Raw genomic sequence first — 23,171 nt, 5'->3', positions numbered from 1 at the left:
TTATCTATATATAAGGGAGCATTATATAAGGGGCTACAGTGCAGGAGAGTTATGGGGTGTCGTGCAAATGCCCTATAGAGTACAGAGTACAGGCCAAGCAGAATGTCTGTACATCTGCATTTATTATTTCTTGGAAGTAGCTGGAACAGACAGGGTTTGCCCATCAGAAGGAGCTGAGTTCCCAAGCTGGGAACACGACTGGCTGTGCTGATTTACAAGGGGTCTGGCTTCCCCAGTGAATCCCAGGTGAAGCAAGGCTGCCTGTTCCCCGCACGATAGCCCAGGCTGGGCAGGGACGATGCCCCCTCGCTGTGGGCTCCAGTTCCTAACAGCTGGGCAGTATTTTTTAACAACTTGTGGGAAAAACAGGGTTTTTTGGAGGGTGCTGCATTTATGTACATACTCAGGCCACCTTCAGCAGAGAGTCCCGCGGAAATGAAAACGGGGGAAATGGGTGGGAAATGTTTCATTTCGGCCTTTCATAACTTCAATGTGAAGTGACTGAAGCAAAAGGTTTACACAAACACATATTCAGGGACTTCTGCCTCCGCCTGCCCCGCTGGCAGCCGCGAGAGGGCGATCTGTATCCATTCACCCACCCATCCTTCCATCCGTCCAGGTAAAACCATGGCCAGGTACCGACGCAACACACACCCCGATAAATACAGGGTATCGTTTACTGAAGATATCATACATTATCCTATACACGATATTATACCTCTCTCTACAGTGTGTAGCACCTATAGAAGGGCCTCCAAATGTCTATAAAAATACATATTACATATATACATTATACACATATATTACATTATATACATATATACATATACTATAGATACAAACAATATATATTTACATAAACACTGTATATATACACATATATATATACATATAATACATATATCCTGCCTCCCAGTGCCTGACCAGGAACGCCTACTCAATTTGACAGATCCATCCATTCCCAGAAGAATATTGCCACTTTCGATGTTTCTGTGGAACACTAGATTTGAGTGAAGGAAGTCCAGTCCTTTCAGGCACTGAGATTAAACACAGAAACACAAGAGGAAAAATTAATTAGGCTGATTTTATCCCACAAAAAAGGAAATGGCTCTAAAAGATCAAATTTCCAGGTGACACATCAATTGCAGACATACCTCAAGTGGCAAAGTTTGGAATAATAAATAAAACAAAATGAAATTAAACTGAAAAAGAAAGTACAACAACATTATAGGAGTACAATAACAGAGTACAAGAAATGCAGTGAGACTGGCAGGCCGTTCACTTGGATGCTCTTTTCTTCTCCACATCATAACAGCAACGCAGAAACAAAGCTCTGAACAGGAAATCACTCCTGTTCTTACCACCTTTTGCAAAGAACCCTCCTGTCCAACCTGTCAGAAGCATCCCTTACCTCCCGACTGATAGAGGCTATCATCTCTTCCTCAAGAGCTTGTATGAAAACCACAGTAGCTAAGGAGCATCCCTCCACGTATTCCATCACCAGCCAGAGTTGTTCATTGAAAAGGTAGCTGAAAGAAGAAACCCACAGCATGGAGATGAATGGGCCCAGCTAAATGACCTTATGGGAAAGACTGCAGTTGAGTTTTCTTGCCAGGTCACTTGTAAATGAAGAAAGAATCTGAGCAGGCTAAATGAGAAAGGCTCATCTGTGAAAAAGGAGATGTCTTAGATGGCAAGCAAGGCAAAAATGCAGTTTAGTGACAGCAGAGAGAAATCTGGAACCAGGACATTGCCATCAGCTGCTTCATCATCTTAACTCATCCCTTCCAGCCTGAACTCCAGGAAGCAGGCAGCACAGACTTCTCCATGGGAGGAGGGTGTGCACCACTGAGGGCAGATGTTGGTCAACCCCTTGGAAAGCATTGCATAAAGTGCATTCAGAAACAGGGAAAACCATTTAAAACCTGGCACATTGTGTGGTTGTGCAAACAAGAGCCAAGTCTTCCTGGCATCCACAGCAACAAAAAGTAGAGGGAAAACCCCAAGGGCAATAATTTCTAGGTGGGTTTATCAGCACCTATCATTAAGGCAAAGAAAAGATGATCAGTTTGAAAAAAACCAGACCCCAAAAGAACAGGGAGGTAGTGAACTGAAGGGCTGTGGCTTTAGGAAGACATGGCAGATGCAGGTTTTGGAAGACACGCTTCAAACTACCTATTACCAGAAAAGGCCAAGGCAGACACAAGGCAAGCTCCTCCCTGAAGGAGCTAAGATACCTGTGCCCTGCACCTCCCGTCCACTGCAGGTGGAGGAGTTATAAAATAATGAAGAGCTCCATGTTCTTCCAGTGACCAAAGTGGCTTTTTAGCCTTTGGCTTGCAGTTTGTCAATGAACCTCAACGTGATAATCCCAGAACCACTCACCTGTCTATATAGCGAATGATATTGGGGTGCCTCATTCTCTTCAGGACTGCTACCTCAGTTACAACAAGCTCCCTTTTGTTCTTTCTGTCGAGAACAAAAATCTTCTTGATGCCACCTAAAAGGAGATTGAAAGCCACAGACTTGAGAAGTCTGTTGCACGGGACCACAACGCACATGAAGCAGGTGTCTTTGGAATGATGGAGCCAGGGTGGGCCAAACTGCCTGGGATTAGACACCAGAGCTTCTTAACTGACAGGACAAGAGGCGATTCCTCCGCTCGCCCTTGTGTGCCAGTTACAGGACACATGGCTATAGACATTTTGCCTTGTAAACTCTGGACAAATGGTCTGCAAACAATCAATCCGTAATGGAGGAAATCCCATCCTAAAAGGTCATGAGGGTTACACAAAAAAATACAATCCCTGCACTTTGTAACATGTTGAAGTTGGATTTTGCAACTCTAAAGAACGTTTTTAACCCAGTTCCTATTTGCAGTTCTTTTCTGGGTTTGAAAAGGAATAACCCATTCTAGGGTATTTTATGGATGTGGCCGGGGTTATGAGCAGCGCTCAGGGCCTTTAGATCCCTTGCAGACTCCTGTGTAAGTGCACTTCCCAAGTGCAGCACTGCAGCTGGGTAAGGAGCCACCAAGTAGCTGATGCATTAGCATAGTCAGTAAATAAGTCTGAGCAAAGGTGTCCTTCTCTGAAAGATACCCCTGCCCTCCTTGTGTTCTTTTGGGGACTTAATAAGGACAAGGTCTGTCCAAACCGTGTCTTGCAGGCTGACACTTGTCTGCCCTCAGAGGAACAGTCTCTGCAGCAAAGATCTCGTGGCCACCCAGAGCTGTGGCCACAGCTCCCAGCGGAGGGGAAAGCACTCGAGAGCTGAGCTGCACAATCTGCCGGGGGTGCTGCCCTTACCCGTCTTCCTGTATCAATGTCAACTCCTCGGAAAACTCTTCCACAAGACCTAGAAACAGAGCAGCAGCCAAGAAAGGAGAAGGCGTTTAGGCCCTGGGTGAGAAAGCCAGCCCAGAGAGCAGAGCTCTGCTGCCCAGAGTGTTTATAAAACACTCGACTTCAGCCAGCAGCCCAGCAGCCCAGCAGCCCAGCAGCCCTCTGCCATGCAGGGTGGCCAGGAGAAAACATAGGACATACTCCATGTCCTGCTCCTTGTTACAGGCAAGAGACTGCCAGCATTGAGTTGTCTTTGACAATGCCTTCTGACCACAGTTATTAAATACTGATCAGGACTGACAGACAGGAGGATGTAAGCCCAGTGTCTGCCCATGTTTGCAGCTTGCCTGACTGCATGCTTGATATGACACCAGCAAAATCCCTGGCCCATGGTTTTGTAGAAGTAGCTGAGATTGGACTTACCCTTGGCCAATTTGCTGCTGTACAGTGTATTTCTTCGTAGGGTTCCCCTCACTCACAATGCCCTCTGAAAGAAACAACATGAAAGATGCTCATGTGAAGATACCACCTTGCAGCAGATCCAAAAGGCAGCCCCACTGTGCAGGGCTGTGAGCCCTTTGTAGTCAGCTGGTAACAACAACAACAACAACAACAACAATAACCACAACAGCAGAGGCAGCTCTGAAGCACAGGTGGCTCCACAAAGACTGATTTTCCACAGTCTTTTGAGGCTTTACCTTGACAGGAAACCACGCACATGGAGGAATGCTCAGAGCAGACAGAAATCAGAAAAGAACAGGCACCAATGCAAGAGTTTGTTGTCTACAAAAATTAAGGAGAGCTGGTGCAACAGAGCCCTTATTTTCTTGGAGAGAAACACTCCGTGTGATTCAGCAGAAGGAACAGCCACAGTGCTCTGTTGCTTCCTCTCTTCCTTTAGTAGAACTAAAGCTGACATGCATACCATGGACTGCTGTACCAGCCAGGAAATACGTGATACGTACTGAGGTCATCAAGGAAACGTCGTGTTAGTGGCAATAGCTTTGGCGGCCGGTGCGTGATTTCCTTTGGAATGCTTTTCTTCTGAGTGTCTCCTTTCCCGGTGCTTGTGCTTGGCATTTCAGTGTCGGGAAAGGAGATTTCTTCAGACTGTGGTGCTGCAGCAACAGCTGCCATTGGTGAGCTCTTGAGGATCTGTGGCAAGAATTAGTTTATGTCAGAAAGGTGGCTTGCAGAGGTGCCCCAGGATCCTATTTCAAATGCAAACCCTTCGGAAGACTTGGCCACAAGTTGGGCTCTTAAACTGTCTTTTGCTGCCCACTTCACAAAGTGAATGGACGAGAAAAAAAGACAGGATTTACACGAGTTCATGGGCAGTTTTCTCTTCAATTTTCATGCATTTTCTCAACTAGGTTGTGCAGAGGGGCAACTACCCTCTAGGGCACAGTTATTGCTGTGTGTCCTGAAAGGGACAGTCTGACTCAGCTTGGAAGTTCAAAACCTCTTTTCCAGGTGTCAGTGGCTGGGCTGAAGCACCATGTCATGGCAGGGCTACAGCCCTCACACTCTTCAGCCATGCATGGCAAGCACTGGCTGCTCAGGAACTTGCAGCTCTGAATGACACCAAAGGCAGTGCTAACCAAAGCTGGCACTTACTGATTTCACTCCTTCAGGCTTTGCTTTGTCGTTTTCCTTCTCTGCTTGCTCTTCCTTACTCTCTTGTCCAGAAACAGAGGGAGCCAGCAGAGGTTCTGGTGATGGTGTTGTGAACCTCTCTGTAAGGAATCTCCTGATTGCTTCGAGCAGAGGCCTCATGTTGTTGAGACTACCGGATTTTTCTAAAAATGGATGCTGCCCAAAGGAAAAAACACAGAAAGAAAGGAGCCATTACTTTCCAAATGCAGTTTCCCACAGGCTCCAGCGGGATTCCTCTGGTTACCAGCAATACACATCAGGAGGACTGAGGGCACCATCTACACCTCCAACTTCATGTCCAGGACCTTGCTATCACAGGCAAACATGGCCCCTAAGGCCCTTAATCAATTTCTCAAGGTCTCTGCAGCAAGGAGGTTTGCCTTGCCAGTGCTCGGGAATGCCACTTGCTGTCTCGGGCCTTTTTCCATTTCAGAAAACTCAAAGGACTCCCTTAGGTTCCTCTTCTCTAAAGACCTGGGCTATTTTAGGAGTGAAAACTGATGAGGAGCATAAGCCCCTCCTCGGGAAATTCCTGTACCTCTAAGCAAGGTCAACCCCAGGAGGATGCAGGCCTGTGTATTGTTCTGAAGAGCACTGAGGTGGAGGTTCTCAGCACCCAGACAAGAGCAGGGACACAAGGGGCAGAGCGCTGATGGACTCAGCTCTGGCTTGCAGGGAGAGCAGTGTGTGCATTCCACCCCTGCCCCTCCCTGTGCTGGCTGCCACCTTCCTTCCCAGCAGGGACAGCCCAGTGGCACCTTGTGCAGCTCCCTCTCTCTGCCACAAAACCTGCCAGAACCCTGGAGCACTTCTGGCCTGCTTGAATGTGCCAGGCAGCAAATGGGGCTGGGACAAGGCCCGCTCAGCTGTCCCTCCTTGGGTGGCAGAAACCTCAAAGTGTGGGGCAGGAGGGACAGCTGTTTCACCTGCAGCCACTTTACCTTCAGCAGCTGCTCGGCCGTCCATCGACGCTTCTCATTCCGTTTCAGGCAGGACTCCAGGAAGGAACGGAACACCGGCAACAGGTTTCTGCGAGTTTTCAGCTTGGGTGGCTTGTACTTAGGCTGGGACAAAAGACACAAGGCAACCATTAACCATCCCTCCCCAAGGGGAAGAGCTCCAGCACAGGCCAGTCCTTGCTTTCTGAGACTTGACCTGGGGCTTCTCCAGGAGCCCTGATCAACATTTGAGCTTAAGGAAGCAGAGAATTTTCAGCATCCAGACCAGTCCTGCTAATTGCCTTCAACTCTTTTTGCTGCCTTCTGCAAGGCAAATGCAATCCAAAAGAAGTCTTCCAAGAAAAGTCAGGGACCTTTTTCAGATAGACTGGAAGACTGACATTTTCCATAATTGTTGCCTTCCTCAGGAATTAACTGTGCAGCATTTAACTTGGTTTCAGCTGTTAGTCATGGGGTTTTATCCCCGTATACCTTCCTGGCCTATTGCACACTCCTTTGGTGTAAGAGCGGGTCATTTCATTTTAGGGAATTAGCATCTACAACTGCAAACCTGGAAATACATTGGCTTACTACAAGGAGCTGTGCTAGAACCTACTTTTAGAAATGTACTGGCTAATACATACTTGTGGCAGTACTAGAAGCAGTGACCTGCCCTGAAAGGCTCAAGTAAGCAGTGGGCACTGGTCCAAGTTTGAAAAGACTTCTGGCCTGCAGATCCCCTTGAAATGCTTTTCACAGTAATTCTCCAACGGGAGAATCCTGCTGCTGAAAAATTCCTGCCATTGGGAGATCCAGCTCCAAGGGAGTTCAAAGAGCACAGGAGGAATTCAAGCATTGTTGGAGGCCAAAACTGCCCATTTCTGCACTGGCACATGTCACTTCTCCTGTGAGCAGATGTGCTCCAGGACACTTTTAGATGTGGGCCTTGGTGGGACTAGTTCAAGCTGATGTGAGTGGGAGAAAGATATGGCTCAGGGGAGAAAGGCAGGGCTCTCTGACAGTATTTGCACCTTACCTGTGTAGGACCATCCACCATTTCTAGTGCCGTGATCCCAAGGGCCCAGATATCCACTTTGGCATCATATTTGTCTCCTCTCAACATTTCTGGTGCCATATAGAAAGGAGTCCCAACGAGTGACCACCGTTTCTTCTCCCAGGGCGTAAGCCAAGCACAGAAGCCAAAATCAACTGCAGACAAAAACAAGTACTGTTAAAACCAGCTTGAATAATGAAAGCAAGCACAAGAATTCCCCACTCTCAGTCTGAGAGCACAGTGTTGAATCTAGCTGGAAGAGTGGCTGTGCTGTTTCCTCTGGAAGGGACATACCCAAACCAAAGGCACTCTTGACAGCTGTGGTGGATGAGAAGACAGAATGGGAGAGATATGCTGCCTGGAAAAACATAAATGGGATCTAAATGGACCTGTTGCTTACTGAATAATTCACCCACCGGACTGACAGTTTTTCCCCAGTTTATTGTTGTGTGTTTATGAATTCTTATGCACCCCAGTTTATTGTTAAATTTTATGAATTCTGTCCTACCTCCATATTGTCTCCCTTTCTCCCTCAGATTTTCCCTCCAAAAGTTGTTTTTCCCCCTGTCTCCCCAGTTTTCCCGCTCCTCTGCCGCTGATTGGTCACAGCCTGCCGCAGTGCAGGGAGAGCTACCATTGGCCCATTCCCTCAGAGACCCGAGAGTTCCACCCACCTTTCCCCTGTCTCCCTATCACACTTTTCCCTGAGTTGTCAATCTCTTGCGCCTCCCCAGGTTAGAATCCACCCCTCAAACCTACTTTATTTAAACCCTTGTTGCCCCTAAATAAAGTGGCATTGCTGCACGAGACCTCAACTGTGTCAGAACCCTTATTGCAGTGCCCGGTCCCATTTCCCTTCCCCCCACGGACTGTGGCAGACAGCCTCATCCTCTCTAGAGCTCTCTGCACATTGCAACTCTGCTCTCAGCTTACAGCAGTGGGCTGGGCAGTCCCACCAGCACCACTTCTGGGGAACTGGCAGGCACTCAAAGGCAACCCCAGACCCTGCCTCCCAGGAACGCTGTGCCTGACCAAGAACACCTACTCAGTTTGACAGATCCATCCATTCCGAGAAGAATACTGTCACTTTTGATGTCTCTGTGGATCACTCGATTTGAATGAAGGAAGTCCAGGGCTTTCAGGCACTGAGATTAAACAAAGAAACACAAGAGGAAAAATTAATTAGGCTGATTTTATGGCACAAAAAAGGAAATGGCTCTAAAAGATCAAATTTCCAGGTGACACATCAATTGCAGACATACTTCAAGTGGCAAAGTTTAGAATAATAAAAAAAATAAAATGAAATTAAACTAGAAAGGAAAGTACAAGCCAGGACCACAGACAGGACCAGATGGTGGAAGACCTTTCCTTGGAGGAAAGGCTCTGAGCAACCTGGTCTAGTTGAAGATGGCCCTGCTCGTTGCAGGGGGGTTGGACTAGATGCCACTTAAAGGTCTCTTCCAAGCCAAATTATTCTGTGATGCTACTTATTTGTCATTTGAAAAGTACCAAGACTGGAGATTAGTAGCAGAGGAGGTCTCCTGATGCCTCTGAGTTTAGCTGATGACAAAGCCCATCCCTGGACAGCTGTTTCACCTGCAGCCACTTTACCTGCAGAAGCAGCCTGGTGGGCCATCGGGGCCTCACATTCCAGTTCAGGCAAGACTGCAGGAAGGAGAGGAACACAGGTGACAGGTTTCTGGGAGTCTCCAGCTTGGGTGGCACGTCCTTAGGCTTGGGACAAAGGAAACACAAGACAGGCATTAACCATCCCTCCCCAAGGGGAAGAGCTCCAGCACAGGCCAGTCCTTGCTTTCTGAGACTTGACCTGGGGCTTCTCCAGGAGCCGTAATCAACATTAGGACAAAACAAATGCTGCTAAAATATTAGGAACTTGCAGCTCTGAATGACACCAAAGGCAGTGCTAACCAAAGCTTTCATTCCTTCAGGCATTACTTCTCCAACAGCCACAGGTTCCTTCTCCACTTCTTCCTCTTCATTCTCCTGAGCAGAGTCAGAGGACCCGAGACGACCACCCGAGAGAAGTGGGCAGGCGCCAGAAGGCGTGTCCCGAGATTTCCATAGACCAGCGCCCACTCTGGGGTAGTTCCTGAATATGTCAAACCGTGCGATGGATATGGATGACCTGCTGGGAGAAAACGGGAGCCGTGAGGGGGGAGCGCTCGCGCGTGTCAGGCGGAGTCATCCCCCGCGCGTCCGGCAGCGTAAGAAACAACTAGCGGCTTCATAGCGCCTGTGGCTCTTGAGTTTTACTACCGTCGCCTTTTCCCGGCATCACTGAGGCCTCAGCTGAGATGGGGTGAACCCCAGGCTGAAGCAAAAACCGCTGCGGGCTGAAGCAGCGCGGCACAAGGGCTGAGATGAGAACGGCTCTGGGCTGAGACAAAACCGGCTGCAGCTGAGGCGGGGGGGGGGGGCAGTTATGAGGCAGAAAGGGCTGTGGGCTGAGGCAAAACCGGCTGCGAGTTGAGGGAAAAATTGGTCCGGGCTGAGGCAAAACCGGCTGCGAGTTGAGGGAAAAATTGGTCCGGGCTGAGGCAAAACCGACTGTGATCTGAAGGAAAAATGGCTGAGGGTTGAGGGAAAAACTGGTGCGGGCTGAGGGGAAAACACCTGAGGGCTGAGGCAAGAACAGTTGCCGATGAGGCGGGGCGGCCCCCAGGCTGAGGCAGCAGCGGCGACGGTTCTCAGCCTGGGCGATGGGGTGGGGGGGGGGGAAGAGGCCAGGCACTGAGCACAGTGGCGAGGAGTCTCCCTACAGCTCCCCGGCCCCACGCCGTCCCGCTCCCAACTTGAAGGAAGCCCCAGTTCCCTCCCACACACACAGCTTTCCGTTTTTCCTTTAATTTTTTCCTGTTCCCACACAAATACATATATATATGTGTGTGTATATATATGTGTGTGTATGTATATATATGTATATACATATATATACACACTATATGTACACACTATTTACACAGTCTCTCTGTATATACACACACACAAGTATGTACATTATCTATATATAAGGGAGCATTATGTAAGGGGCTACAGTGCAGGAGAGTTATGGGGTGTTGTGTAAGTGCCCTAGACAGTACAGAGTCCAGGTATGCCCACAGCACTGTAAAACACTATCTATATACAACGGTAATAATTCTACAGTACCTTGTGTGTCTATATATTTTATAAATTTGCACACCCCCCATATAATGCTCCCACATTTAGTAATCTCCATGATGTCAGTTGTGCCATTTCATGGGGAGCCTCCAAGCCATGAGGATCCGCCGTTTTGTGGGGCCTCTCCCAGGGAAGGCTGTCACCCTCTGTGTCAGCCTCAGTTCCCAGGGCAGAACTGGGATGCCTAAAGGACACTCACCTGAGCACAAGCCTGTGGAACAGCCCAGCTCCCTCCCCCTCTGTCCAGAGTGGCACAGACACTCCCGACCTTTCCCAGGAGCTACGAGGCAACCAAGAGGTCAGGAGGCATTGCCAGAAACGACTCCATCACTCTGCTCTCTTTTGCCCTTCTCGACTCCTGTGCAGACCCAAGGTGGCAAATCCCATCAGTCCATGCATTTCCATGCCTGGCCACGATTCCCCTCTGGAGCAGCCCACACCCAGTTTGTCTCCGAGTCTGGAAGATTAGTCTGGTCCCAGAAAGATGCAAGCACCCCGGGCTGGGCTTCTTCCAGCCTGGCTCTGCGCATGCTGAGGCTGCTCTGTGCTCTGCCCGGGCTCTGCGGGGGCTCAGCCCCTCAGACTGCTGCTCTGAAAGCCTCGCATCAGACGTGCCCTTTCGGAGCACACGGGCTGACCTTCTGCTTTTTCAGCTGAGGAAGACTCTCATCCAGGCACAGAGATTGCAAGTGGTCATACAAACCCAATTGTCAAGAACTCAAACACTCTACGGTCCCAGTTGAATACCTGTACCCAGCGGGGGGATTTGTCTGCCCCACTCTCCATCTGATTGTGGCTGGACTTGCAATTGCACTTTCTTCCTCATATAGAAGTACCACGACTGGGCAAACACAGGCCAGTGGGATGAATTCCAAAGGCAATGTGGTCTGGAGCCGATGAATGAAAGAAACCCTTTCCCAATTCCAAACCATACCAAAACCCCCATCAATGGGACTTCCCAGCTATGAATAACAACAAAAGTTTATTTACAAACGAAGTGGCTGGAAAGATCAGAGTAGATATTGCCTGATTTCCTAGTCCTTGTCTACTCTGTGCCTCCTTTGCCAGTGGAGGCATTTCCATGTCGGGAAAGGAGACTTCTTCAGGTTGTGTTGCTGCAGCAGTGCCAGGATGTTTGAACTGTGCAGAGGGGCAGGTATCCCCAAGGGACAGTTTGTCCTGTCTCCTGTCTCCTGCAAGGGACCCTGACTTGACTTGGTAGTTCAAAACCCCTTTTCCAGGTGTCAGTGGCTGGGCTGAAGCACCATGTCATGGCAGGGCCCCTGCCCTCACAATCTTCAGACCCAAAGAGCGAGTGCTGTCTGTTCAGGAACTTGCAGCTTCCTTCTCTACTTGCTCTTCTTTCCCCTCTTGTCCAGAAAGAGAGGGAGCCAGCAGAGGTTCTGGTGCCGCTGTTCTGGGTCTCCTGACTGCATCAATCAGAGGAGCCATCTCGACAAGACTCTTGGATTTTCCTAAAAACGGATGCTGCACCAAAAAACCAAAGAAGAACAAAAGGAGCCATTACTTTCCAAATGCAGTTTCTCACAGGCTCCAGCGGGATTCCTCTGGTTACCAGCAATACACATCAGGAGGACGTAGGGAACTATCTAGACCTCCAACTTTCCTCTGAGGAAAGGCCAAGACAGATGGCACTGGAGAAGAGAAGGTGCCAGGGAGAGCTTATTGTGCCTTTCAGTCCTTCAAGGGGACACATTTTTTCAAAGGGCGTGGTTGCAATGGGACAAAGGATCATGGTTTTCAAGTGGAAGAGGATAGATTCTGGTTACATCTCAGGAAGTCATTGTTTAGAATGAGGGTGCTGAAACACTGGCACAGGAAGTGGATACCCCATCCCTGGTCAGGTGGGACAGGGCTCTGAGCAACCCAGTCTAGTTGAAGATGTCCCTGCTCGTTGCAGGGGGGTTGGACTAGATGCCACTTAAAGGTCCCTTCCAAGCCAAACTATTCTAGAATGCTACTTAGTTGTTTAGCTGATGACAAAGCCCATCCCTGGACAGCTGTTTCACCTGCAGCCACTTTACCTTCAGCAGCTTCTTGGCCGTCCATTGACGCTTTGCATTCGGGTTCAGGCAGGACTGCAGGAAGGAACGGAACACAGGCGACAGGTTTCTGGGAGTCTCCAGCTCGGGTGGCATGTCCTTAGGCTTGGGACAAAGGAAACACAAGACAGCCATTGACCATCCCTCCCCGAGGGGAAAGCTCCAGCACAGGCCAGTCCTTGCTTTCTGAGACTTGACCTGGGGCTTCTCCAGGAGCCCTGATCAACATTTGAGCTTAAGGAAGCAGAGAATTTTCAGCATCCAGACCAGTCCTGCTAATTGCCTTCAACTCTTTTTGCTGCCTTCTGCAAGGCAAATGCAATCCAAAAGAAGTCTTCCAAGAAAAGTCAGGGACCTTTTTCAGAAGGACTGGAAGACTGACATTTTCCATAATTGTTGCCTTCCTCAGGAATTAACTGTGCAGCATTTAACTTGGTTTCAGCTGTTAGTCATGGGGTTTTATCCCCGTATACCTTCCTGGCCTATTGCACACTCCTTTGGTGTAAGAGCGGGTCATTTCATTTTAGGGAATTAGCATCTACAACTGCAAACCTGGAAATACATTGGCTTACTACAAGGAGCTGTGCTAGAACCTACTTTTAGAAATGTACTGGCTAATACATACTTGTGGCAGTACTAGAAGCAGTGACCTGCCCTGAAAGGCTCAGGTAAGCAGTGGGCACTGGTCCAAGTTTGAAAAGACTTCTGGCCTGCAGATCCCCTTGAAATGCTTTTCACAGTAATTCTCCAACGGGAGAATCCTGCTGCTGAAAAATTCCTGCCATTGGGAGATCCAGCTCCAAGGGAGTTCAAAGAGCACAGGAGGAATTCAAGCATTGTTGGAGGCCAAAACGGCCCATTTCTGCACTGGCACATGTCACTTCTCCTGTGAGCAGATGTGCTCCAGGACACTTTTAGACGTGGGCCTTGGTGGGACTAGTTCAAGCTGATGTGAGTGGGAGAAAGATATGGCTCAGGGGAGAAAGGCAGGGCTCTCTGACACTATTTGCACCTTACCTGTGTAGGACCATCCACCATTTCTAGTGCCATGATCCCAAGGGCCCAGATGTCCACTTTGGCATCATATTTGTCTCCTGTCAACATTTCTGGGGCCATATAGAAAGGAGTCCCAAGGAATGACCACTGTTTCTTCTGCCAGGGTGTAAGCCAAGCACAGAAGCCAAAATCAACTGCAGAGAAAAACAAGTACTGTTAAAACCGGCTTGAATTATGAAAGCAAGCACAAGAATTCCCCACTCTCAGTCTGAGAGCACAGTGTTGAATCTAGCTGGAAGAGTGGCTGTGCTCTGTTTCCTCTGGAAGGGACATACCCAAACCAAAGGCACTCTTGACAGCCTCATCCTCTCTAGAGCTCTCTGCACATTGCAACTCTGCTCTCAGCTTACAGCAGTGGGCTGGGCACTCCCACCAGCACCACTTTTGGGGAACTGGCAGGCACTCAAAGGCAACCCCAGACCCTGCCTCCCAGGAACGCTGTGCCTGACCAAGAACACCTACTCAATTTTACAGATCCATCCCTCCCCGAGGGGAAGAGCTCCAGCACAGGCCAGTCCTTGCTTTCTGAGACTTGAACTGGGGCTTCTCCAGGAGCCGTAATCAACATTAGGACAAAACAAATGCTGCTAAAATATTAGGAACTTGCAGCTTTGAATGACACCAAAGGCAGTGCTAACCAAAGCTTTCATTCCTTCAAGCATTACTTCTCCAACAGCCACAGGTTCCTTCTCCACTTCTTCCTCTTCATTCTCCTGACGGGAGTCAGAGGACCCGAGACGACCACCCGAGAGAAGTGGGCAGGCGCCAGAAGGCGTGTCCCGAGATTTCCATAGAAATCCATACCACTCTGGGGTAGTTCCTGAATATGTCAAACCGTGCGATGGATATGGATGACCTGCTGGGAGAAAACGGGAGCCGTGAGGGGGGAGCGCTCGCGCGTGTCAGGCGGAGTCATCCCCCGCGCGTCCGGCAGCGTAATAAACAACTAGCGGCTTCATAGCGCCTGTGGCTCTTGAGTTTTACTACCGTGGCCTTTTCCCGGCATCACCGAGGCCTCAGCTGAGATGGGGTGATCCCCAGGCTGAAGCAAAACCGCTGCGGGCTGAAGCAGCGGGGCACAAGGGCTGAGATGAGAATGGCTCTGGGCTGAGACAAAACCGGCTGCAGCTGAGGCGGGGGGGGGGGGGCAGTTATGAGGCAGAAAGGGCTGTGGGCTGAGGCAAAATCGGCTGCGGGCTGAGGGAAAAACTGGTGCGGGCTGAGGCAAAACCGACTGTGATCTGAAGGAAAAATGGCTGAGGGTTGAGGGAAAAACTGGTGCGGGCTGAGGGGAAAACACCTGAGGGCTGAGGCAAGAACAGTTGCCGATGAGGCGGGGCGGCCCCCAGGCTGAGGCAGCAGCGGCGACGGTTCTCAGCCTGGGCGATGGGGTGGGGGGGGAAGAGGCCAGGCACTGAGCACAGTGGCGAGGAGTCTCCCTACAGCTCCCCGGCCCCACGCCGTCCCGCTCCCAACTTGAAGGAAGCCCCAGTCCCGTCCCGTCCCCCCCCACACCTTTTCGTTTTTCCTTTAATTTTTTCCTGTTCCTACACAAATACATATATATATGTGTATATATATATGTGTGTGTATGTATATATATGTTTATACATATATATACACACTATATGTACACACTATTTACAGTCTCTCTATATATACACACACACAAGTATGTACATTATCTATATATAAGGGAGCATTATATAAGGGGCTACAGTGCAGGAGAGTTATGGGGTGTCGTGCAAATGCCCTATAGAGTACAGAGTACAGGCCAAGCAGAATGTCTGTACATCTGCATTTATTATTTCTTGGAAGTAGCTGGAACAGACAGGGTTTGCCCATCAGAAGGAGCTGAGTTCCCAAGCTGGGAACACGACTGGCTGTGCTGATTTACAAGGGGTCTGGCTTCCCCAGTGAATCCCAGGTGAAGCAAGGCTGCCTGTTCCCCGCACGATAGCCCAGGCTGGGCAGGGACGATGCCCCCTCGCTGTGGGCTCCAGTTCCTAACAGCTGGGCAGTATTTTTTAACAACTTGTGGGAAAAACAGGGTTTTTTGGAGGGTGCTGCATTTATGTACATACTCAGGCCACCTTCAGCAGAGAGTCCCGCGGAAATGAAAACGGGGGAAATGGGTGGGAAATGTTTCATTTCGGCCTTTCATAACTTCAATGTGAAGTGACTGAAGCAAAAGGTTTACACAAACACATATTCAGGGACTTCTGCCTCCGCCTGCCCCGCTGGCAGCCGCGAGAGGGCGATCTGTATCCATTCACCCACCCATCCTTCCATCCGTCCAGGTAAAACCATGGCCAGGTACCGACGCAACACACACCCCGATAAATACAGGGTATCGTTTACTGAAGATATCATACATTATCCTATACACGATATTATACCTCTCTCTACAGTGTGTAGCACCTATAGAAGGGCCTCCAAATGTCTATAAAAATACATATTACATATATACATTATACACATATATTACATTATATACATATATACATATACTATAGATACAAACAATATATATTTACATAAACACTGTATATATACACATATATATATACATATAATACATATATCCTGCCTCCCAGTGCCTGACCAGGAACGCCTACTCAATTTGACAGATCCATCCATTCCCAGAAGAATATTGCCACTTTCGATGTTTCTGTGGAACACTAGATTTGAGTGAAGGAAGTCCAGTCCTTTCAGGCACTGAGATTAAACACAGAAACACAAGAGGAAAAATTAATTAGGCTGATTTTATCCCACAAAAAAGGAAATGGCTCTAAAAGATCAAATTTCCAGGTGACACATCAATTGCAGACATACCTCAAGTGGCAAAGTTTGGAATAATAAATAAAACAAAATGAAATTAAACTGAAAAAGAAAGTACAACAACATTATAGGAGTACAATAACAGAGTACAAGAAATGCAGTGAGACTGGCAGGCCGTTCACTTGGATGCTCTTTTCTTCTCCACATCATAACAGCAACGCAGAAACAAAGCTCTGAACAGGAAATCACTCCTGTTCTTACCACCTTTTGCAAAGAACCCTCCTGTCCAACCTGTCAGAAGCATCCCTTACCTCCCGACTGATAGAGGCTATCATCTCTTCCTCAAGAGCTTGTATGAAAACCACAGTAGCTAAGGAGCATCCCTCCACGTATTCCATCACCAGCCAGAGTTGTTCATTGAAAAGGTAGCTGAAAGAAGAAACCCACAGCATGGAGATGAATGGGCCCAGCTAAATGACCTTATGGGAAAGACTGCAGTTGAGTTTTCTTGCCAGGTCACTTGTAAATGAAGAAAGAATCTGAGCAGGCTAAATGAGAAAGGCTCATCTGTGAAAAAGGAGATGTCTTAGATGGCAAGCAAGGCAAAAATGCAGTTTAGTGACAGCAGAGAGAAATCTGGAACCAGGACATTGCCATCAGCTGCTTCATCATCTTAACTCATCCCTTCCAGCCTGAACTCCAGGAAGCAGGCAGCACAGACTTCTCCATGGGAGGAGGGTGTGCACCACTGAGGGCAGATGTTGGTCAACCCCTTGGAAAGCATTGCATAAAGTGCATTCAGAAACAGGGAAAACCATTTAAAACCTGGCACATTGTGTGGTTGTGCAAACAAGAGCCAAGTCTTCCTGGCATCCACAGCAACAAAAAGTAGAGGGAAAACCCCAAGGGCAATAATTTCTAGGTGGGTTTATCAGCACCTATCATTAAGGCAAAGAAAAGATGATCAGTTTGAAAAAAACCAGACCCCAAAAGAACAGGGAGGTAGTGAACTGAAGGGCTGTGGCTTTAGGAAGACATGGCAGATGCAGGTTTTGGAAGACACGCTTCAAACTACCTATTACCAGAAAAGGCCAAGGCAGACACAAGGCAAGCTCCTCCCTGAAGGAGCTAAGATACCTGTGCCCTGCACCTCCCGTCCACTGCAGGTGGAGGAGTTATAAAATAATGAAGAGCTCCATGTTCTTCCAGTGACCAAAGTGGCTTTTTAGCCTTTGGCTTGCAGTTTGTCAATGAACCTCAACGTGATAATCCCAGAACCACTCACCTGTCTATATAGCGAATGATATTGGGGTGCCTCATTCTCTTCAGGACTGCTACCTCAGTTACAACAAGCTCCCTTTTGTTCTTTCTGTCGAGAACAAAAATCTTCTTGATGCCACCTAAAAGGAGATTGAAAGCCACAGACTTGAGAAGTCTGTTGCACGGGACCACAACGCACATGAAGCAGGTGTCTTTGGAATGATGGAGCCAGGGTGGGCCAAACTGCCTGGGATTAGACACCAGAGCTTCTTAACTGACAGGACAAGAGGCGATTCCTCCGCTCGCCCTTGTGTGCCAGTTACAGGACACATGGCTATAGACATTTTGCCTTGTAAACTCTGGACAAATGGTCTGCAAACAATCAATCCGTAATGGAGGAAATCCCATCCTAAAAGGTCATGAGGGTTACACAAAAAAATACAATCCCTGCACTTTGTAACATGTTGAAGTTGGATTTTGCAACTCTAAAGAACGTTTTTAACCCAGTTCCTATTTGCAGTTCTTTTCTGGGTTTGAAAAGGAATAACCCATTCTAGGGTATTTTATGGATGTGGCCGGGGTTATGAGCAGCGCTCAGGGCCTTTAGATCCCTTGCAGACTCCTGTGTAAGTGCACTTCCCAAGTGCAGCACTGCAGCTGGGTAAGGAGCCACCAAGTAGCTGATGCATTAGCATAGTCAGTAAATAAGTCTGAGCAAAGGTGTCCTTCTCTGAAAGATACCCCTGCCCTCCTTGTGTTCTTTTGGGGACTTAATAAGGACAAGGTCTGTCCAAACCGTGTCTTGCAGGCTGACACTTGTCTGCCCTCAGAGGAACAGTCTCTGCAGCAAAGATCTCGTGGCCACCCAGAGCTGTGGCCACAGCTCCCAGCGGAGGGGAAAGCACTCGAGAGCTGAGCTGCACAATCTGCCGGGGGTGCTGCCCTTACCCGTCTTCCTGTATCAATGTCAACTCCTCGGAAAACTCTTCCACAAGACCTAGAAACAGAGCAGCAGCCAAGAAAGGAGAAGGCGTTTAGGCCCTGGGTGAGAAAGCCAGCCCAGAGAGCAGAGCTCTGCTGCCCAGAGTGTTTATAAAACACTCGACTTCAGCCAGCAGCCCAGCAGCCCAGCAGCCCAGCAGCCCTCTGCCATGCAGGGTGGCCAGGAGAAAACATAGGACATACTCCATGTCCTGCTCCTTGTTACAGGCAAGAGACTGCCAGCATTGAGTTGTCTTTGACAATGCCTTCTGACCACAGTTATTAAATACTGATCAGGACTGACAGACAGGAGGATGTAAGCCCAGTGTCTGCCCATGTTTGCAGCTTGCCTGACTGCATGCTTGATATGACACCAGCAAAATCCCTGGCCCATGGTTTTGTAGAAGTAGCTGAGATTGGACTTACCCTTGGCCAATTTGCTGCTGTACAGTGTATTTCTTCGTAGGGTTCCCCTCACTCACAATGCCCTCTGAAAGAAACAACATGAAAGATGCTCATGTGAAGATACCACCTTGCAGCAGATCCAAAAGGCAGCCCCACTGTGCAGGGCTGTGAGCCCTTTGTAGTCAGCTGGTAACAACAACAACAACAACAACAACAATAACCACAACAGCAGAGGCAGCTCTGAAGCACAGGTGGCTCCACAAAGACTGATTTTCCACAGTCTTTTGAGGCTTTACCTTGACAGGAAACCACGCACATGGAGGAATGCTCAGAGCAGACAGAAATCAGAAAAGAACAGGCACCAATGCAAGAGTTTGTTGTCTACAAAAATTAAGGAGAGCTGGTGCAACAGAGCCCTTATTTTCTTGGAGAGAAACACTCCGTGTGATTCAGCAGAAGGAACAGCCACAGTGCTCTGTTGCTTCCTCTCTTCCTTTAGTAGAACTAAAGCTGACATGCATACCATGGACTGCTGTACCAGCCAGGAAATACGTGATACGTACTGAGGTCATCAAGGAAACGTCGTGTTAGTGGCAATAGCTTTGGCGGCCGGTGCGTGATTTCCTTTGGAATGCTTTTCTTCTGAGTGTCTCCTTTCCCGGTGCTTGTGCTTGGCATTTCAGTGTCGGGAAAGGAGATTTCTTCAGACTGTGGTGCTGCAGCAACAGCTGCCATTGGTGAGCTCTTGAGGATCTGTGGCAAGAATTAGTTTATGTCAGAAAGGTGGCTTGCAGAGGTGCCCCAGGATCCTATTTCAAATGCAAACCCTTCGGAAGACTTGGCCACAAGTTGGGCTCTTAAACTGTCTTTTGCTGCCCACTTCACAAAGTGAATGGACGAGAAAAAAAGACAGGATTTACACGAGTTCATGGGCAGTTTTCTCTTCAATTTTCATGCATTTTCTCAACTAGGTTGTGCAGAGGGGCAACTACCCTCTAGGGCACAGTTATTGCTGTGTGTCCTGAAAGGGACAGTCTGACTCAGCTTGGAAGTTCAAAACCTCTTTTCCAGGTGTCAGTGGCTGGGCTGAAGCACCATGTCATGGCAGGGCTACAGCCCTCACACTCTTCAGCCATGCATGGCAAGCACTGGCTGCTCAGGAACTTGCAGCTCTGAATGACACCAAAGGCAGTGCTAACCAAAGCTGGCACTTACTGATTTCACTCCTTCAGGCTTTGCTTTGTCGTTTTCCTTCTCTGCTTGCTCTTCCTTACTCTCTTGTCCAGAAACAGAGGGAGCCAGCAGAGGTTCTGGTGATGGTGTTGTGAACCTCTCTGTAAGGAATCTCCTGATTGCTTCGAGCAGAGGCCTCATGTTGTTGAGACTACCGGATTTTTCTAAAAATGGATGCTGCCCAAAGGAAAAAACACAGAAAGAAAGGAGCCATTACTTTCCAAATGCAGTTTCCCACAGGCTCCAGCGGGATTCCTCTGGTTACCAGCAATACACATCAGGAGGACTGAGGGCACCATCTACACCTCCAACTTCATGTCCAGGACCTTGCTATCACAGGCAAACATGGCCCCTAAGGCCCTTAATCAATTTCTCAAGGTCTCTGCAGCAAGGAGGTTTGCCTTGCCAGTGCTCGGGAATGCCACTTGCTGTCTCGGGCCTTTTTCCATTTCAGAAAACTCAAAGGACTCCCTTAGGTTCCTCTTCTCTAAAGACCTGGACTATTTTAGGAGTGAAAACTGATGAGGAGCATAAGCCCCTCCTCGGGAAATTCCTGTACCTCTAAGCAAGGTCAACCCCAGGAGGATGCAGGCCTGTGTATTGTTCTGAAGAGCACTGAGGTGGAGGTTCTCAGCACCCAGACAAGAGCAGGGACACAAGGGGCAGAGCGCTGATGGACTCAGCTCTGGCTTGCAGGGAGAGCAGTGTGTGCATTCCACCCCTGCCCCTCCCTGTGCTGGCTGCCACCTTCCTTCCCAGCAGGGACAGCCCAGTGGCACCTTGTGCAGCTCCCTCTCTCTGCCACAAAACCTGCCAGAACCCTGGAGCACTTCTGGCCTGCTTGAATGTGCCAGGCAGCAAATGGGGCTGGGACAAGGCCCGCTCAGCTGTCCCTCCTTGGGTGGCAGAAACCTCAAAGTGTGGGGCAGGAGGGACAGCTGTTTCACCTGCAGCCACTTTACCTTCAGCAGCTGCTCGGCCGTCCATCGACGCTTCTCATTCCGTTTCAGGCAGGACTCCAGGAAGGAACGGAACACCGGCAACAGGTTTCTGCGAGTTTTCAGCTTGGGTGGCTTGTACTTAGGCTGGGACAAAAGACACAAGGCAACCATTAACCATCCCTCCCCAAGGGGAAGAGCTCCAGCACAGGCCAGTCCTTGCTTTCTGAGACTTGACCTGGGGCTTCTCCAGGAGCCCTGATCAACATTTGAGCTTAAGGAAGCAGAGAATTTTCAGCATCCAGACCAGTCCTGCTAATTGCCTTCAACTCTTTTTGCTGCCTTCTGCAAGGCAAATGCAATCCAAAAGAAGTCTTCCAAGAAAAGTCAGGGACCTTTTTCAGATAGACTGGAAGACTGACATTTTCCATAATTGTTGCCTTCCTCAGGAATTAACTGTGCAGCATTTAACTTGGTTTCAGCTGTTAGTCATGGGGTTTTATCCCCGTATACCTTCCTGGCCTATTGCACACTCCTTTGGTGTAAGAGCGGGTCATTTCATTTTAGGGAATTAGCATCTACAACTGCAAACCTGGAAATACATTGGCTTACTACAAGGAGCTGTGCTAGAACCTACTTTTAGAAATGTACTGGCTAATACATACTTGTGGCAGTACTAGAAGCAGTGACCTGCCCTGAAAGGCTCAAGTAAGCAGTGGGCACTGGTCCAAGTTTGAAAAGACTTCTGGCCTGCAGATCCCCTTGAAATGCTTTTCACAGTAATTCTCCAACGGGAGAATCCTGCTGCTGAAAAATTCCTGCCATTGGGAGATCCAGCTCCAAGGGAGTTCAAAGAGCACAGGAGGAATTCAAGCATTGTTGGAGGCCAAAACTGCCCATTTCTGCACTGGCACATGTCACTTCTCCTGTGAGCAGATGTGCTCCAGGACACTTTTAGATGTGGGCCTTGGTGGGACTAGTTCAAGCTGATGTGAGTGGGAGAAAGATATGGCTCAGGGGAGAAAGGCAGGGCTCTCTGACAGTATTTGCACCTTACCTGTGTAGGACCATCCACCATTTCTAGTGCCGTGATCCCAAGGGCCCAGATATCCACTTTGGCATCATATTTGTCTCCTCTCAACATTTCTGGTGCCATATAGAAAGGAGTCCCAACGAGTGACCACCGTTTCTTCTCCCAGGGCGTAAGCCAAGCACAGAAGCCAAAATCAACTGCAGACAAAAACAAGTACTGTTAAAACCAGCTTGAATAATGAAAGCAAGCACAAGAATTCCCCACTCTCAGTCTGAGAGCACAGTGTTGAATCTAGCTGGAAGAGTGGCTGTGCTGTTTCCTCTGGAAGGGACATACCCAAACCAAAGGCACTCTTGACAGCTGTGGTGGATGAGAAGACAGAATGGGAGAGATATGCTGCCTGGAAAAACATAAATGGAATCTAAATGGACCTGTTGCTTACTGAATAATTCACCCACCGGACTGACAGTTTTTCCCCAGTTTATTGTTGTGTGTTTATGAATTCTTATGCACCCCAGTTTATTGTTAAATTTTATGAATTCTGTCCTACCTCCATATTGTCTCCCTTTCTCCCTCAGATTTTCCCTCCAAAAGTTGTTTTTCCCCCTGTCTCCCCAGTTTTCCCGCTCCTCTGCCGCTGATTGGTCACAGCCTGCCGCAGTGCAGGGAGAGCTACCATTGGCCCATTCCCTCAGAGACCCGAGAGTTCCACCCACCTTTCCCCTGTCTCCCTATCACACTTTTCCCTGAGTTGTCAATCTCTTGCGCCTCCCCAGGTTAGAATCCACCCCTCAAACCTACTTTATTTAAACCCTTGTTGCCCCTAAATAAAGTGGCATTGCTGCACGAGACCTCAACTGTGTCAGAACCCTTATTGCAGTGCCCGGTCCCATTTCCCTTCCCCCCACGGACTGTGGCAGACAGCCTCATCCTCTCTAGAGCTCTCTGCACATTGCAACTCTGCTCTCAGCTTACAGCAGTGGGCTGGGCAGTCCCACCAGCACCACTTCTGGGGAACTGGCAGGCACTCAAAGGCAACCCCAGACCCTGCCTCCCAGGAACGCTGTGCCTGACCAAGAACACCTACTCAGTTTGACAGATCCATCCATTCCGAGAAGAATACTGTCACTTTTGATGTCTCTGTGGATCACTCGATTTGAATGAAGGAAGTCCAGGGCTTTCAGGCACTGAGATTAAACAAAGAAACACAAGAGGAAAAATTAATTAGGCTGATTTTATGGCACAAAAA

General features: G+C 48.8%; 3 protein-coding genes across 3 annotated transcripts in view; all 3 read right to left on the bottom strand.

Annotated features, from left to right (window-relative positions):
- LOC135408097 (serine/threonine-protein kinase PAK 3-like) overlaps positions 1–7,061 on the bottom strand; it is a 50,415-nt gene extending 43,354 nt beyond the window's left edge. The window contains exons 1-5 of the mRNA XM_064643440.1: positions 6,975–7,061; positions 5,942–6,064; positions 4,962–5,156; positions 4,310–4,499; positions 3,768–3,831 (exon numbers count right to left, since the gene is read on the bottom strand). Coding sequence (XP_064499510.1) covers positions 3,768–3,831; positions 4,310–4,499; positions 4,962–5,156; positions 5,942–6,064; positions 6,975–7,061 — 659 coding nt within the window. The remainder of the gene's footprint in view (positions 1–3,767; positions 3,832–4,309; positions 4,500–4,961; positions 5,157–5,941; positions 6,065–6,974) is intronic.
- Positions 7,062–11,498: 4,437 nt separating this feature from the next.
- LOC135408096 (serine/threonine-protein kinase PAK 2-like) lies at positions 11,499–22,047 on the bottom strand. The gene is made up of 3 exons (XM_064643439.1): positions 21,947–22,047; positions 12,218–12,340; positions 11,499–11,660 (listed from the first exon to the last, which is right to left on the bottom strand). Exons 1-3 carry the CDS (start codon positions 22,043–22,045, stop codon positions 11,499–11,501), a joined length of 384 nt encoding a protein of 127 aa, XP_064499509.1. The 5' UTR covers positions 22,046–22,047.
- Positions 18,454–21,063, bottom strand: LOC135408091 (serine/threonine-protein kinase PAK 3-like). The gene is made up of 4 exons (XM_064643435.1): positions 20,914–21,063; positions 19,934–20,128; positions 19,282–19,471; positions 18,454–18,803 (listed from the first exon to the last, which is right to left on the bottom strand). The coding sequence occupies exons 1-4, from the start codon at positions 21,061–21,063 to the stop codon at positions 18,736–18,738; spliced, it is 603 nt and encodes a 200-aa protein (XP_064499505.1). The 3' UTR covers positions 18,454–18,735.
- Positions 22,048–23,171: the final 1,124 nt, after the last annotated feature.

This window comes from Pseudopipra pipra, unplaced genomic scaffold (genome assembly GCF_036250125.1).
Source record: "Pseudopipra pipra isolate bDixPip1 unplaced genomic scaffold, bDixPip1.hap1 HAP1_SCAFFOLD_178, whole genome shotgun sequence".
Classification (NCBI taxonomy): Eukaryota; Metazoa; Chordata; class Aves; order Passeriformes; family Pipridae; genus Pseudopipra; species Pseudopipra pipra.
This window is presented reverse-complemented; position numbering and strand designations above follow the sequence as displayed.

Excerpts from the sequence above, each read along its gene's own strand:
- LOC135408096 (XM_064643439.1), bottom strand. The coding sequence starts at position 22,045 with ATGGCACCAGAAATGTTGAGAGGAGACAAATATGATGCCAAAGTGGAT. Across the intron at positions 12,341-21,946 it reads TGGTGGATGGTCCTACACAG|CCTAAGGACATGCCACCCGA; the intron begins GTAAGGTGCAAA and ends CTTTGTCCCAAG. Across the intron at positions 11,661-12,217 it reads CGGCCAAGAAGCTGCTGAAG|CATCCGTTTTTAGGAAAATC; the intron begins GTAAAGTGGCTG and ends TTTTTGGTGCAG.
- LOC135408091 (XM_064643435.1), bottom strand. The coding sequence starts at position 21,063 with ATGGTTGCCTTGTGTCTTTTGTCCCAGCCTAAGTACAAGCCACCCAAG. Across the intron at positions 20,129-20,913 it reads CGGCCGAGCAGCTGCTGAAG|CATCCATTTTTAGAAAAATC; the intron begins GTAAAGTGGCTG and ends TCCTTTGGGCAG. Across the intron at positions 18,804-19,281 it reads ACGTTTCCTTGATGACCTCA|AGGGCATTGTGAGTGAGGGG; the intron begins GTACGTATCACG and ends TGTTTCTTTCAG.